Raw genomic sequence first — 17,492 nt, forward strand, 5'->3', positions numbered from 1 at the left:
CTATGCAGCAAGGATTCTTTTTAAGCAACAGAAAGAGTCCCAAGCAATCAAAGGATTTCAAGAATGTGAACAGAGCTATCCCAAAATTAAAAATCTTAGCACTTCTGTTCAATGCACTAAAACACACAAGGAGTCAGAAAGGGAGGATTCTGAATTACATGAGCTGTAGATTTTACACTACCTAACAGTCATTTGACTTACTTAAATTCCAGTCAGAAATAGTATCATCATCGTCAAGCTCATCATCATCGTCATCATCTTCCTCAATACCATCTTCTTCATGCTGCTGAGCCACTGTCCGTGAACGATGAAAACGAGGCCTTATGTCCTGTTCACTATCTGGAATAGCTTCATCTTCTTCAACATCCCCCTGTTAAAAATGAAACATTAAGCATGCTCGCAAGTTATTATACCATCAGCTTATGAAACAGTACAGCCATCTTGCCCGAGATATTTTAAAAACAGAACAAATATAGTAGGTAATATGTTCGGGAAAGCTATGACAACTTCTTCAGATTCATTGCCACCTCGGGGCTGGCCACCTGACCAAAAGGGCCACTAATTATTCCTGCATTCTTGTCTAGCATTCTTCCAGAAACATGAACGAAGAGGCAGAGAAATACTTTGTATTGTGCAGTAATAATTCTAGTTCTGTGGTAGAATGGATTAATGAGCGCAACTTCTTAGCTATATTCCATACTGTACAAGCTATTTCTGCTAGGTAGAATCTGCCCTAGCACAGTAATTTAGAAGTTAATAGTCAAATGAATACATGCTTTGAGAAGCAAAGTGAAATTGTTGCTCACCTTCAGCAGAATAATATCTATTTCTGAGTACTTCATACCATTTACTAAGACAGGTATCAACCTACAAAGAAAGATTTTAATATGTATGTGTTAAAAAAACGCATAATTCAGACAACTGTCAATTTTCAATTTCCTGAGCCAAATTTTGTTTTTAGAAACTGGTTTATATTGATCAATAGGCTAAATTTTTCAAACCTACCCCCGAAGTTAAGCTCCTAAATAAAAAAAAGTGGTCTGATTTTCTGAGGTACAGGCATCTGGCTTTGAAAATTTCTGACTTATAAAATTTTGACTGTATGTTACAAAATTTCTAATTTAAGTCAAGTTAATGTATTGAATAATTGAGGAAAATCTAACAATTTAGTTTTAATCATGTTATACATTCGATAAAATTATGTCTTAACTGACAGTTGGAACATTTTCAACATCATAAAATTAATGCTCCAGAGTGCTTCTCGGTACAGTCCAAATCCTCTGAATGGAGACTCAAGCTCCCATCATGTGCTGTACATGTTGTTTCACTTAACCCTTAGGACAGATGGAAAAGTACTAAGATGGCACCCACTTGTCCCAGCCTTCTTGCGGTCCCTACTCATATAACCACTCAACATGTTAGTCACTCCACTCCTCCTTAGTCAAGGACTCTCCCAGGCATCTTTCCAAAATGAAACCAAAATCACCACCTCACTAATCCAACCCACTGTACCCACCAAAAAAAACTTGACCTTCACAATGAGAACATGGCTCTGCAGAGAGGGATACAGTTTTAATGATCCTAGCTCAAGATTTGGGCCCAGCTTCACTACTGTTAAGAATATGACACAAAGATCCCTAATTGGCCTGGGGTGTGCATAACGTCACCTGCATTAGCCCTGCCAGGCACAGACTATAAAACCACTTACTAATCTACACTGGTCTCTTCCATTCCTCTTTCCTTATTAGTGCAGCTTTACTGCAATCCTAATCAAGTGTGAAACTGTTTCAGAATTATTGTCACAATGAATGGAAAGGTTACTTAACTTAGCTCGAGAAGCGTGTCCCTGTAAGTGCTCTACTTCAGGATGTTTGCATCCCCATACACTCTTGATCAGACATGTTCATCAGTACTATCCACAGGTCTGCACCTTAGGTACTCCTGCACCACTCCAGTTCCTTCTCAACCGCAGAAGTCCAGAGAGAAGACTGAGGCAGGAGGGCAGGTAGAGGAGCACCCATAAGGGGGGGACACATCTCAAAAGCACTCCAGTTACTGTACAAGTAGTGTTCCTTTGGGTGCTCCACTTTAAGAGACTCCAGAGCAGTATCTCAATTACGGAGGATGGTGCTGAAGAGACAGATTCAGTATGGACAGTAGATCAGCACCAACAAAAGCCTCATCCGCTCCAGAAGCAGGAATGATAGCACAGCACTGGGAAAGCATGCCTACCGAAGACTAGGTGGCTGCTTTGCGTATGTCTGAGACAGGTGTGTTTTTCAGTAGGGCTACAGAGGTAGACTGGGCCCTGGTGGAATAGGCAATCATCCTAGTTCAGGGGCGAATACCCAAAGCTTTACAACAGGTTACGATGGACTCCCAGTCTTTGGCAGAAATCAGATGCCCTTTCATTCATTTTGTAATCAGGATGAAAAGCCTAGGGGTCATCATATAGGATTTAGTCCTGTCAAAGTAAAGAGTTGAGAGCTGTTCTTATGTCCAGTGTATGGAGGCTCACTGCTCCTTTTGAAGAGTGAGGCCTGGGATAAGATGCCAGCAGGTGAATTTCCTGATTAAGCTAGGAATTGAGGGTGTAGATATAGTGTCACATTATTGAGATAGAATACTGTGTATGGTGGGTCAGCCATAAGTCATAGTTCCCCTACACTCCTGGCTGAGGTGTAGGCTACCAAGAACAAGATATTGAGGGACAAATGAAGGAAGAAAAAGTTTCCTATAGGTTCAAACGTGGCTTTCCTCAGGAGCATTGTGGACTAAGTTGTACATCCATATAACATACCTCAATTTGACAAGAGGAAAAAAGATTGAAAAAAACCTTTAATAAACCTCATACAGACATCTGGATCTGTTTGCCGAAATGTGTACAATTACATGTAGCCAATTGCTGATGCATCAGTGGAAGCTTAGCAGTACTGTGGGGTGGAGTACATTTTTTCTGGCTATGCATGTTTCGTATTTCAGGCACTAGAATATGAGGAATTTGTATGTCCTCTACTTTTGGCCACTCTCAGCCCCTTTTGAATACATTTTGCTGCTCTTCTCTCAGAGAAAAACCCAAGCACGCCTTGTGATGGGGTGGACTAGGTCCAGAGGCTCCCTGCTGGAGGCCTCGCAGCCCTGCCACATCCCACCCCAGAAAAGGGCAGTAGATAGACGACTGTGATGGCAGCTAAGAGAAAAAACAGTTACCTATCTTTCGTAACTGTTGTTCTTCGAGATGTGCTGCTCATGTCCGTTCCATTCTAGATGTGCGTGCACCCACATGCACACCCAGAGATTCTTTCCTTGGTGGTACACGTAGGGCTGGCTTTGGTGCCCTCTAAAGTGCCATGCTCATGCCATGGTACATCAGGCGCTGCTGGCCCATTCCCTCTCAGTTCCTTCTTGCCGACAACTCCCAACAAGAGGGGCAGGAGGGCAGGTAATGCAATGGACATGAGCAACATATCTCGAAGAACAGTTACAAAAAGGTAAGTAACTTTTTCTTCGCGTCCTTACTCATGTTGATTCCATTCTAGGTTACTCACAAGTAGTACCAAAGGAGATAGGCTCGGATTTCACTGTCATGCAGCTTGTAGCACAGCTCTGCCAAAGCCAGCACCATCTCGAGCCTGCTGGGTCAGCGCAGAGTGCAATGCGAACATATGAAGGGACGAGCAAGTGGTGGCCCAACAAATTTCTTGGATTGGCACCTGCGCCAGGAAGGCTACCAAAGACATCTGTGCTCTAGTAGTATGAGCCGTCATGATTGCCAGCGGGGGCACCTTCGCCAGCTCGTAGCAATAGTGGATGCAGGCAGTAATCCAAGATGAGATTCTCTGGGCTGACACCGGACAACCCTTCATCCGGTCTGCAACAGCAATGAACAATTGTGTTGACTTACAGAACGGCCGTGTTCTGTCAATGTAGAAGGTCAACGCCCGTTTGATGTCCAGAGTATGCAACATGCACTCATCTGATGCATGAGGCTTCGGACAGAGGACTGGTAAGTAAACATCTTGGCCAGTGTGGAACTGGGAAACGACCTTGGAGAGAAAAGCCGAGTGCGGACACAGCTTGTCTTTGTAGAAGATCATAAGGCAGCTTTGATATCAGCACCCTGATCTCGGACACCCACCGGGCCAAAGTTATAGCAACCAATGACACCTTACAGGAGAGAGGCAGAATGGAGCAGGAAGCTAAGGGTTCGAAGGAGGGGCTCATAAGCGTCAAAAGCACAAGATTCAGGTCCCACAGGGGGGACCAGGTCCCAGATGTGTGGGTACAGGCATCCTAGACCTTTCATGAACTGCACCATCATGGGATGGGTGAAGATCCACCTGCCGAAATGGCTGCCAGGTGTACCTTGACTGAAGACAATGGCAAGCCCTGGAGCTTAAGATGCAACAAATAGTCCAGGATGTCCTGCAGTGAGACTCTCTGGAGGAATGTGCTTTTCTGAGGCTCAACATATGAAGTACTTCCACTTTGCCACACAGGTAGCCCTGGTGGAAGGCTTCCTGCTACCCAGCAGGACCTGTTGGACCACAGCTAAGCACTCCCGCTCAACTGTACTTAGCAACACTGCCAGGTGCGGCAACACCAGGTTCAGGTGCAGCAGACTGCTGTAGTTCTGGGACAGCAGATCCATCCGGAGAGGTAACTGCATGGGTCAGCCACCGAAAGACTCAGCAGCATGCCGAACCACTGCTATCAAAGCCACGCTGGGGCTATGAGGATGATAGACGCTGTGTCTTGCTTCGCCTTTAGCAGGACCATGTGGATACATGGTACCATCACAAAGGCATACATCAGCGTTCCTGACCACGAAATCAGGAAGGCGTCCGACAGGGATCCCTTGTCTCTGCCGTGCAGGGAACAGAATACGTGGCACTTCCTCTTCCATCTGGACACAAACAGGTCCACCTGCGGAGTCCCCCACCTTCAGAAGATCAGGCTGACCACCTCTGGATGGAGGGACCATTCATGGCAAAATGAGAAGGTCCTGATGAGGTGATCTGCCAGGACATTCTTGGTTCCAGGTAGGTGGGTGGCCACCAGATGGATGGAATGCCACATGCAAAAATCCCAGAGGCTGAGCGCCTCCCAACATAGGGCCAACAACCTGGCACCGCCCTGCCTGCTGATGTAATACACTGAGGCCATATTGCCCATGAGGACCTGCAACACCTTGCCTTTCAGGTGGGGCAAGAATGCCTGACAGGCCAGGTGCAACACCTTGAGCTCCCTGACATTGATAAGAAGGGCTAGATCGTGCTGCAGCCAGTGGCCCTGAGTGTTGAGCTTGCCCAGGTGGGCACCCCCCCAGCCCAGGTCCGACGTGTCCGAGACCACGGTGAGCAACAGTAACAGGAACACAAAGGGAACTCCCTGCAGCACTGACTTGGGGTCTAGCCACCAATACATGGATGAGAAGACATGGCTCAGTACCGTGACCACTCAGTCCAAGGGGTGCCTGCTGGGAACACAGACCATTGCCAACCACGTCTGCAGGGGTTGTGGATAAAGCCGGGTGTGCTGATCACGTACATGCATGCTGCCACGTGGCCCATCAGCCGCAGCCATATGTGGGCCAGGGTGATCGGATGCCTCATGTGGGCAATGAGATCTGATATAGCCTGAAAGCGTACTTCCAGAAGGAAGGCCCTGGCTCACATGGAGTCCAGAACCACTCCGATTAACGCTGGTCCAGTGCATAAGAGTTTATGTGGACTTCTCTTTGCACCTGCTCTGGATACCTGCCCTTGATGAGCCAGTCGTCAAGATACAGAAAGATCTGGACCCCTTACCCACCCTGATGTCTGAGGTAAGCCGCTACTGGCACCATGCATTTTGTGAACACCCTAGGGGCCGAAGACAGGCCAAAGGGTAGTGCCATGAACTGGAAGTGGCGCCTGGCCACTATGAAATGCGGAAACGTCTGTGTCCCGGGAATATGGGGACATGGAAGTAAGCATCCTTAAGTCAAGAGCGGCGTATCAGTCCCCCGGATCCAGAGAGGGGATAATGGAGGTCAGAATCCTCTGCCTTCCATGTCCCGAGGAACTGCTTCTGCAGTCCCCAATTGCAGGAGCTTGTTCACCTCCTGAACCAGGAGATGCTCATGAGAGGGGTCCCTGAAGAGGGACGGGAAAGCAGGATGGTGGGAAGGAGGGGTATCCACAAACTGCAGGGTATAGCCTTGAGCTACTATGTCCAGGACCCAGCAGTCTAACACAGTAACCTGCGACCAGGCCGAGCGGTATGGAGAAAGGCGGTTGAGGAAAGGATGAGCAGGATCCAGCCAGATGACTGGAACGTTGTTCTTGAGCATACCCTTAAAAATATCGCTTTGGGCCCCCTGGGTGCTTAGTGGGCCCGGGCTGGGCTGGTGAGCAAGAGGAAGAAGGGCAGCGATGGCTAAACCCAGTATCCCTTCTCCTTGTAGATCCCTGGGCTTGTCAAGGCTTCGAAGACATCAGAGGCCAGAATGGCTTTGTGGCATACTGCGAGGTATGCGTGCCCAATGAGCAAAGGGTAGCCTTAGTGTCCTTCAACCTGTGTAGCCTGGCGTCCACTTGATCGGAGAAGAAACCGACTCCGTCAAAGGGGAGGTCCTGAATCTCCTGGGAGAGACCCGCCATCTGGAGCCAAGAGCTGTGTTGTATGACTACAGCCAATAGCACCACCCTTGCTGCCAAGTGCCATGCCATTTGCAGGGAACATCTGGGTGCCATGGTACCTTCCTCTACCAGGGTGCCAAACTCCTGAGCCTGACCCCAAGGAAAGGAATCCTGGAACTTTTGAAGTGTGTCTCAAAGATTAAAATTATATCAGCCCAGCAAGGCCTGATGATTCGCCACCTGGAATTAGAGGCTAGTTGTTGAATAAGTTTTCCTGCCAAGTAGAGCTTTTTGGCTTCTTTATTCTTGGGAGTACAGGCAGGGGGGACCTGTTTGTCTGTTTCATTGGCCATAGACACAACCAGTGAGGCAGGTGTGGGTGAGTATAAAGGTACTTGAAACCTTTGGCCAGCATAAAGTATTTTTTCTTGGCCCATTTTGAGGTGGGCGGGATGGAGGAGAGTGCTTCTTATCCCTCTCTTTCAGTGACGGCGAACTGTGTCAGGAAGAGGCCAGTGCCGGCAGAGCACTGCGCACGGAGGCCAAGGCGCTCAGTGCGGCCTGCATAGAAGGTTCGGAAGCCAAGCGGAGGGCGGACTCCATCAGGAGAGCCCTGAGGCAAATATCCTTCTCTTTTTGAGTGCAGGGCCAAAAATTCTTGCAGATCCGGCAACGCTCCTTCATGCATGACTCCCCCCAAGCACTTAAGGCAGCTGTTATGGGGGTCACTCACAGGCATAGGCCTGCTGGAGTCCAAGCACAGCTTAAACCCAGGAGTCCGGAGCATGCCCTGCTCTGGTACGAAGTCCCCACTGGGACCCTAACTATTGACTAACAAGTAACTACTTAACACTATCAAGAATGTACAAGAGGCCCAAAGGCACAAAGTCTAAGGGAAGAAAACTGCTAGCTCTCATCAAGCAAGAGAGGCGCTCCAACTTGCCACCACGGGCGATAAGAAGGAACTAAGAGGCGTGGGCCGGCAGCGCCTGATATACCGTGGCATTCTAGAGGTTGCCACAGCTGGCCCTACAGGTAAAACTAAGGCAAAAGCTGATGGCTGTGTACATGGGCACGCGCACATCTAGAATGGAATCAACATGAGCAAGCACTCAAAGAACCATCTTAAATGGAGCTCAGCAATAATCCTGTGGTTTTTTAAATTTAGCAGGTGTGTCAGGCAAGACTTGAGGAGGTATAGATTAGTGGCTGCACCAACCCAGTAAGTATTTCCACTTCAGCATGTGGAGTTTTCCTTTCCATTGGTTTTCCAACATTATGCAGTACTGTTTGTACCTCCAGGAAGTAGTTTTGTTCCGTACCAGAGAGCCATTTAACAGCCAAGTCTTGAGGTGAAGCACAGATAGGTTAAGTTGGGTGATGGTTCCTGACTCCTGTGTGAAGAGATCCAATGCCAGTCAAGACATACAAATCAGCTCTGGGAACCACACCTGTTTCAGCTATAATGGTGCTATGAGGATGGTTACTAATTTCTCCTGTTTCTGTTTGTCTGGGACCTTGAGCAACAAAGGCTTCAGGGGATAAAGCATACAGTAATACACGAGGCCAAGAGATGACCAGGGCATTTCCTGTCAAGTTGCAGCCATGCCCTCCCCTTGAACATTGCATCAAATAGTGTGCTAAAGAGAGCCATCTTCGAATGACCCCAGGAAAAACATATCCATTGGAATACTTCGTTGTTCAGCTCCCACTCGTTGAAGCAAAAATGCCCATTGAGAGAGTCCACCACTGTATTTTGAAGTCCTGGCAGATAAACCAATGAGATCGGTATGTGGTGTGATAAGCCCCGATTCCCTGATCTTACAGATTCAGTGCACAAAGCTGGGATCTCTCACCTCCTTGTCAATACAGTACCAGCAAGCATCATGAACTGTTCATCTGCCCTGTGCTGTTAGGCTGCAGCACACTTTCAAAAACTATCAAGGCAGCATCTGTAGTGATGATCCTTGTGAGAGGAGGCTACAAGAACAGAACTCCCCGTGCATACCTTTGGAAGATCCTTCCACCACTTTAGAGAATTGAGACTCCTCAAGATATGAACACCTACTTGGATGGACTACGTTTATTGCAGGTGTAGACAGGTTTTCAGGCAGGCTTAGAGATCCTGAAAATGTATTCTTGCCATGGGTGCCATCAACATATATGCTGCCATATGACCCAGAAGTTACAGGCAAGCCCTTGTTGTGGTTTGAAGATTATTGTATTCTGAAACAAGGCTAAGTATGCACTGGCAGTGAGGAAGTCCAAAGTGGCTCCGATGAAATCTATACATTGAGTGGGTGAGAGTGCAGAGACTTTTCGACATTGAGGCAGAGCCAAAGGAGCAGAACATGAGATAGAGCCTTGCTGGTTGCTGTCAGTACCTTGAGAAATGAGCAACTTTCAGGTCAATCATCCAGGTAGGAAAAGACTATTATTCCCATCTGATGAAGATGGGCTGCAACAGCCAAGAGGACTTTAGCAAAGACGTTGGAGCAGGCCAAAGAGCAGGGCGTTATACTGATAGCGGTCCTCACCCACCACAAAATACAAAAAGTGCCTGTGAACGGGGTGCATGGCTATATGGAAAATAGCATCCTAAAGGTCAAGGGAGACAAACCAATCTCTTGGGTGAAAGAGGGATTTATCACTGCTAGGGTTACCATTTCAATCACTGACAGTGGATGAAGGTGTTCAGAGTTCTGAAGGCCAGAATTGGTCTCCATCCTCCGTTTCTCTCATGGATGAGGAAGTATCCAAAATAGAACCCTTTCTCAACAAAGTCCAATGGAACAGGTTTGATCACCCCCAGTGTTAGGAGGGATTGTAGCTCCTGTCTCAATTAGTCCAATGAGGTGGGGCATAAGGGAAGGGGGCAGGATCCCAAGGATCTCCTTGCCAGGTTTGCCAAGTTTATGTCCTCCAAGGGGTTTCTTCCTCAGGGTGCTCCTTGAGGGATGGAAACCAACAGGAAGCAAGTTCATACTAAGTGATATTCCCTGCACAATATAGGCTCAGGTTCTTCCAGGATCCAAAGAGTCTCATGGAAATGGACCTTGGATGGTACTAGGGACTCAAGATAAATATTCAGGAGTTAGAACGCTGGGTGGTCCTGGAAATGGAACCAAAGCACAATTTGTGTGCCTTCATTGCTGCCCGCAGAAGATGTGGCTGATGACTATTTCTGCTTAACCTTAAGAGCCCCTGTGCTTTGGAAGCACTGGGTCTTGGACTAACTTCGGTGCTGCTGTAGCTTAACAGATGGCTTCTAGGAATGTGGAGTGGATTTCTAGCTAGTGCCAGGGTCTTGGTACCAGAGGAGACAGGAGTTCAGCAATACCCTTGTTGGTACATGAGGCCTCTCACAATCCAAACCAAAAGGGTGACTTTTTGCTTTCTCTTATCCCATCCTAGGAAATGGGATCTCTTTTTTGATGGTCTGGACAGTTCTGAGGAGTCCTCAGGGTCACTGCTTACCGCAGCGGCAGTGACAGCTGCTAGGGCTCTCTGTGCAACCAAATCTGATGTACAGGATGTGACTTGGACCCCACAGCTCTTAAGATGTTTCATCATCAAGAGGCATTTTAACAAATCTTCCCTTCATTTTTTTAGATCTACTTTTAAATCCTAATCAGCTGTTACATTTGGAAGATGTAAGTCTCTCCCCCCAAACAGAGGCCACTCGAGTGTTCGTCACTGAGGGGAAAAGACCTGTCAGACATGCCACAGGGTTTGGAGCCCAATGTCTTGGGCACAATCTATTACTCGAGGCTGCAGATTGTGGCCTGAGAAAAAACAAAGGCCCTGATCAGGCAAGGAAAAAGAGTGGGGGAACCCACCCCCCAAAAAGCACAAACTGTGTTAAACAGAAAAATGAAATAAAAGAATAAGAGACCAAAAAAGAGGTAGCAAGCTGCATGGCTAGGGACAACACAACATGCCATCTCAGGCCACAGGCCATTAAGGAGGAACTAGAGTGGTGGTGGGTCTGTCCCACCCCACCCCAGATCACAAGGATATCTAGGGCATAGGACCAGCTCTGCGGATACTAATGAGGCAAATCTTCAATCAGGCGCACGCAGATCCTGAAGTGGAGCACCCATATTGACACTACTTGAAGAACTTCATGAATACTTATTGATCACAGCTTTGCCAAAAATCTCCTTTTAAGTGTATGGATATGACTTCTCTCTAGCAAGTTTCTTCAAGTAAATTGTAAAATCAAACCAATTAGCAACCCAATCCATAAAAATAGTACACACTATATCTGACTATTGTTGAAGTCAATGTGAATTGAATGTGAATCAATGGGAGAATCAGTCCCTATATATGCTTTGTGACTGAAAATGAATGCCAGCCTTAATATACAGGCTTCCTATTAACACACCACCTTCACAACAAATTAAAATCGTGCTAGTAATAGCTTCCCCTACCCAAATAAATCCAAATCAGTTTAACAGAGAAAAATACATAAACAAATTGGTGTTTAGGTATGTACCAGCATTCCTTGAACTTCATTACCATGGTATGTTGATGAGTACCTGAAGCTATATAGTAAGTAATATTACAGAAAAAAAAAAAGCCTTTGAGGAGCGAAGGTGGGAAAGGTTGCTAGGCACCACAGTAATTAGTTCATTTCACAGACAGAATTAGCGGAGTTTTCACATAGTTTTCTAGGCTTGTCTAAGGAAATAGTACACCAAGCTTGCCCACTGTTTAACTTTTTATTATAGCTCTAGGATTTGAAAATCCTGATAGAATTATTTTCTCAAATTTTCCTCTTATAAAGAGGGCTAACTGCTGAACAAAATGCTGAAGTGCACAACAAAGTGCTGAAGACCCAAATGTTAAAAGTAAATTTGTAGTTAAAAACAAACAACTTTATATTCACCTTTTACAGCTACTGAATGTATTATCTGAATCAAGCCTACATTTGCATTGCAACTTTAAAAAAAAAAGTCAGTATTAACCATCAACACTTTAAGATGCACTCAAAAACATAGAAGTGATGTGAAGACAAGAAAAACAAAAGTACTTCAAAATGCAATGGTTAAACCAATGTTCTTTAGCAGACTGGATAAAAAACTTTTGAGTTAACAGAACTCTTATTTAAAAGATTTTTAAAACAGACCTTAACATTTAAAAAAAGTCAGTTCACATACACATTGCTAGTTTGTTTAGTAATTTAGGAATATAGAGTGGGAAGAAAGTAAAGTAGATGTTTTAGACTTTTTTTTTATTAGTTTCCTAATACTTAGCCAAATGTCTTCTTTAACATAAAATTTCTGTCTACTAAGAATTCTCACATTTAAAGTGCTCATCTATAACAAAAAAAGGAAGCCTCACTAATTAGTGTGAGAACAACCCCTCTTCACCTCCCCCCCAAAAAGTGACAGGAAGACAGCTGATGCAATATTTGCAGCCTAGACGAAGCTTCCTTTATATGGAATTTCCAAAATTAAAATAAATAAATTTTAAAAAGCTTTGGCCAGGCTATACTCCATCAGGATTTGTGCTCTGAAGTCACTTAGGCTTCTAAACCTGTATTTTCAAGAACATCTAACTTTTCAAAAATTTTAGCTCTGTGTGTATAAAAATTTTACAACCACTTTATTAATATATTGGAAGTGTAAATATTTCACTACTAACACTGAAAGTATTTTAAGTGACTAATTTCATTCCACTAGGAAAAAAGTTTAATAAAGTTGCATGATCAGGGGCTAAAATTGTAACATTTATGCATATGCTTAACTAAGGAAATCAGTGGGTCTCTTCATGTGATTATATACTGCTGAAGCAATTGCCAGATCAGAACCTTAAATTTCAGTATTTTGTTTTTCGCCTGTGTTTTGAGAGATTCTAATAAGATACTCTACCAACTGTGGCATTTTAAAATTTACAAATGAACTAAGTTATAAATGCTTTTTCTTAAAAAGAAACAAAAAAACACTAAAGTTTAAATAAAAATTGTAAGTAGCTTTTGCAGAGCCTCAATCTGATTTACATTTTTTAAAAAAAAAAACCTCAAGTGTTTTAAAAATCAACACACCCTGTTCTTTGTACAGAGGCATGTCCAATCATGTGGACATTTATTCGCCCAACTACTTCCATCTCTACATACAAAACAGCTTTCAGTACTTGAATTCATCATTTGTAGACTACACAAAAACACAAGCAACTAGAACCACTAGATGATATCTGGAATTTCTCCTAAGCAATTCGTAAACTATTTTACAGGACAGATTTAAGTCAGAATTAAAGAACGAGAGGACTAATTTACAATCCTTAGTTTCTCAATAGAATATGCTTCACTCTGCTTGTTTGAAAGTTAACTTACTTCGTAAGATGTCGACATAGTACATCTTTACAAATTGGCTGCTCAGCCAAAGTCAGCCAAAACTCGCACGCCTCCAAAGCCACGTTTTCATCTTGGTCCTGGGTCCTCTGAAGCATGTACTACACAATACGGAGATAAATCATTACTTTATTCACTTAGAATTCTATCAAAGTGTCCAAAGGAACCCAAGTTAAATTACTACATGTGTTAGTAGTTTACAATTGCAGTCTGCCATTACAAATGATCAAAAAAAAATTTATTTTTTTAAAAAGGTGCCTTTTTGGATAGTATATACAGCTGCAACAGACTGCCACTTTGACTGTAGCCTGTACTTAAAATTCTTAAGCCATGTACAGTGTTAAGTCCTTCACTTATCAGTCACCTTTCAATGCTTGCTAAACCTGAGGCTTGAGCCAAACATTTCGGCATTTTTAACAGCTCGACCCTCCCTTTTTGGGTTTGGAGGGGAGAGAAGAGAAATCTCTCCTCCACCAGCAACTGGAAGGTGCAGCTCCACAAATGTATAGATGCAGGTGTTTTCATATTACTTAAAATCCCTACTTCCTTTCATAATCTTAAGTGAGAAGCATGAAATACTTTTAAAATAATATGATCAAATCCCATAGTACGTAACAGAGTGAATACAGTGAAGATAAATAGTGAAAATGATAATCTTATTGCCAGCAAGAGCTTCGAAAGACCATGTCTCAAATCAATGAGGGTCCTATAAAGCTTAATACTCCATAATAATTGCTTTAAGCAAAAAAAATCACTTCTTGCATACTGTTCATACCATTGCTATACCACTTGTAATGCAGAAGTGCTATGTTCATTCAAACCTTTCCCTCAAGACTCCTTTAAGTTCTACAATCTTTGCATCCTTTCATGCTGGTCCTTATACGTGAAACCATGTTCCAATTTAGAAAAAACAAGAAAATCCATTCGTTTACCATACCATATACCTGGAATAAGTAAGGCCTTTAAAAAAAAATTCCAGTTGCTTCAGTATGCCACAGTCCACCTCCAACACATGAGCAGAAGGGAGTACATCACGAGCGTCCTGCGCATTCCACAGCTACAGAACTTGCCATGGATGTTATGCTCTTTCCACAGAACTGCGCTCCAGAATCTGAGCTTTCATTAAAACAAATCTGTTTTTAGCCCTTCGGTTGCAATGATGATCTTCAAAATGTGAATGCTGAGTAAACCAATGCCATTCTCTGCCTTGGTCTACACACAATTTGAAACTACAGCTCTAAGATGATGTCAACAGTCAGGGATCTGAATACAACTGTAGTTATGTAATTTGAATTTTTTTCCAAAAGAAAAAGGCCTCTGCCGATTTGCCATAGCCAGGTACCTGACATTTTGTTTTGATTCTCCTTGCCACTGTCTCTTGCGCTCCAGTTTTCTCCGCAAGTGGGAGTTACTTGGATCACAGTACATGCTCCCTACACTGAGCTAGGTGGCTGTTGGTTAAGGAGCCAGAGTTTGAGTCCAGTTTGGAGCCAAGGAAATGAGAAGAATTAGCTGGCCAGAGACATAGCCTAAAGAACATCTCAAGAACTAGGGCCTGGGAAGTGAATTGGACTCTGTGGAGAGCATAACAAAAACCCATCCTCAAAGAGAAAATTACCAATGTTCTAATCAACAAGTATTTTAAAAGACAAGACACAGCTGTGCGCCCATGTGCACGCGCTGTAAAGAAATGTGAATGAAGACTATTTCATAGCAATAGAATAAATTGGTGTTGCAGCAGCCATACTGGCCCTACCGTGCTATGAGATACATGAAGGTATTACACACCACTACTTGCAACTGAGGCACCCAAGAAAACTGTTTCACAGAAGTAATAGTGTACTCAGAACAAGACTTAGGACTCAAGTCAAGAACTTCTTTGGCAACCAGACCACAATTACAGAACTCTCTAGCTGAAGGGATCATGATGGTCGCATATATTTTATAGCTTTTGGATGCAAATGCAAGTTTGATTTTTATGTTGCTGCTGTCTATCATCAATAAGCACCCTACATAAAGTCATCTCACTGTTCACAATTTTGCAAAGTCACATTTTCTCCTTTGAGCATTGCCCATGTGGATCCACACATTTGGATAAATGTTCTCTAGGGGCACAAGATAGGTATCTACTACTCTTTAGTCTGGAGGCACTTTGAAAGTGATTAACTTTGAAATTATCTTCAGTGAGATGGTATGACCTTGTGTTTCAGCAAATATGGTCAGAGAGGAGACAAGAGCACCTGAAAGATATAGTACCATAAAGGTATAGGGCAAGGTCTGAAAGCATCCAAATAATTCAGCTTCTTCACATAGCAGCACTTGACGCCAGGAGAGAAGACTGGTACTGTGATGGACTGGGTCGAGGTGGTTTCAGAATTCCACCTAGAGTGGGGTGTGGTTTTCTCTCACACATCCTTCCACATGGACAAAGTGAAGGCAGCCAGATCATAAGAGTTTGGAGCTCATTGATTTCTATGCTGAGGTGATGGCCACAAGAAAAGTAAAGTAGCGTACTGCACATTACAAGAGCAATCCCAAGAGAAGCTCCACAGGCTCTAGAAGGAGGATATCAAAGCCCCACATGGAAGACAGGTCCCTGGCTGCAGGGTGAGTAAAAGTAGGCTGTTGGAGGAATTTTGATGTCACAGGGTATCAGAAGACCAGAGTACAAATGTATTGGAGTGTGACACAGATACTGTGGCAAGATGAACCTTAAGGGAGTTAAATGCTAATGCCATGTGATTCAGGAGCATGACAGTCCAACACCTTCAGTATCAGGACCTCCATTGGGTCAATACTATTCTAGGTTACCCACATGGAGAAGTTTTGTTGTTCTGATATGTACATCTTCCAGGTGGAAGGTTTCCTGCTTTATATAAACATTTTCTGAACTAGTAGGGAGCAGTCTACATCAGCGTTGCTCAGTTAGCAAATATCCAAGCAGTCAGGTGCAACAAGTGTGGCTCTTGGTACAGTATCTGACAGAGGTTTAAGATTTTCTCTCTGTTGGCCAGAAGATATTTGTAATAGCTCCAACAACCAAAATTGTTTCAGCCAGTATGGGAGTATCATGATCAACTTCTTGTTCCATCTGATCTTGGATAATATTCTGGGGATCAAGGAAACTGGAGGGAAAGCAAATCGAAGTCATCAAGACCACTGAAGGAGGAAGGTGTCTGGTAGAGATCCATACTTATTGTCCTCTGTGGTGACTAAGTCTATGGTGGGAGTCCCACTTCCATGAGTACTGGGTCTAGGATGGACTTCAACAGTGACCATTTGCGGGTGGTTACCACATTTCTGCTCAGGAAGCCTGCTAGGTTATATAGCTGAATCCTGGGAGATGGGGAGCACCAATGGGGTCACACCATGTTGATGGCACCATTTCCAGAACTTGAAGACTTTGTCAGAAAGAGGATGATCAAGAACTTGGCCAAAAACAATGTCCACCAGGAATTGCACTGTGGAGTTCTGAAAAAATAGGCAGGAACTCTATACAGGCTAGACTGATGAATACACATGAATGTCCCAAAGGTGAGGGCCAAGTCATCCTGAGTCCACATGCCCTGCATCTGAGGGTGTCACAGTCAGATCCTAATGTGTCTAACAAGTGTCATCCCCAGGAAAGGGGCTGAGAATTCTGCCCCTCCTCTCAAGTTTACTAGGTCTAGCAACCAAGTGAGCTATTGTAGAATTTGAAGTGGGACTGTGATGCACATGTCTGGATGAGGAACATATGGACCTCAGTCACAGCTGTGAGGTCCAATAATGAGATGTGGCAAGCAGCATCTTATACCTGCTCACTGACATATAGCCAAAGAGTCCCAGATACACATGTACCACCTGTAGGTAGTTTACCGCTAACTGAAGATATCAGAACCAGTCCTCTGGCAGGCAGTCTCTTGTCTATCTGGAATCAAAAATCCTATAAACTATCATCTGAGAGAGAGAGAGAGAGAGACAGACACACACACACACTTACTTTCAGAATTGTTACTCTGAAGCTTATGTCTGAGTCAGTGTGAAGCATTGGAAACAGCATGGTTGAGAGCTCTTTGTTCAGAATGATCACCAGGTTCAATTACTGGATTTGTGGTCAGTTACCATACAGTTTTCATATTCTCAGTTATTTTGACTTTACGAATTACAGCCATGTGGTGTCGTTATGGTAAGGACATGCCATGCCAAGACTCCTAAACCATTGTAATAGAGCTAACTCAACCAGTAACCTTTGCTCTAGAGCTAAACTGCATGCAACAATCTCATTTGGTTGTAAGAGAGCTGCACAAATGGTGGAATACTTGGTCCAACTGCCCCACATATGCTACAGCATGGGCTTTCAGCTACTGGTTTATCACAGTTCACAAGGAAAGGCTCTTTAAGGCCATTTGTCTAGTGCTGATATCAGCCAGTCATCCAAGTATGGGTAGACAGATGTCCTGTTTCCTTAAATGCACTATCACTACTGCCAACCAGAATATTTTAGGAGCCACTAAAAGTCCAAAGGGCAGAGC

At 44.2% G+C, this 17,492-nt stretch overlaps 1 protein-coding gene and 1 long non-coding RNA gene across 10 annotated transcripts in view; one reads left to right on the top strand and one right to left on the bottom strand.

Annotated features, from left to right (window-relative positions):
- Positions 1-17,492, bottom strand: part of TNPO1 (transportin 1) — a 387,652-nt gene that overhangs the window by 58,748 nt on the left and 311,412 nt on the right. For all 9 annotated transcript variants that reach the window (XM_039544333.1, XM_039544330.1, XM_039544332.1 and 6 more), the window contains 3 exons: positions 12,961-13,079; positions 807-867; positions 202-370 (listed from right to left, as the gene is read on the bottom strand). In XM_039544333.1, the coding sequence (XP_039400267.1) occupies positions 202-370; positions 807-867; positions 12,961-13,079 (349 nt within the window). The remainder of the gene's footprint in view (positions 1-201; positions 371-806; positions 868-12,960; positions 13,080-17,492) is intronic.
- The window catches only part of LOC120407949, a 54,378-nt gene that overhangs the window by 14,138 nt on the left and 22,748 nt on the right, over positions 1-17,492 (top strand). The gene's annotated exons all lie outside the window — the stretch shown is intronic.

The sequence above is a fragment of the Mauremys reevesii genome, linkage group 6 (genome assembly GCF_016161935.1).
Source record: "Mauremys reevesii isolate NIE-2019 linkage group 6, ASM1616193v1, whole genome shotgun sequence".
NCBI lineage: Eukaryota > Metazoa > Chordata > Testudines > Geoemydidae > Mauremys > Mauremys reevesii.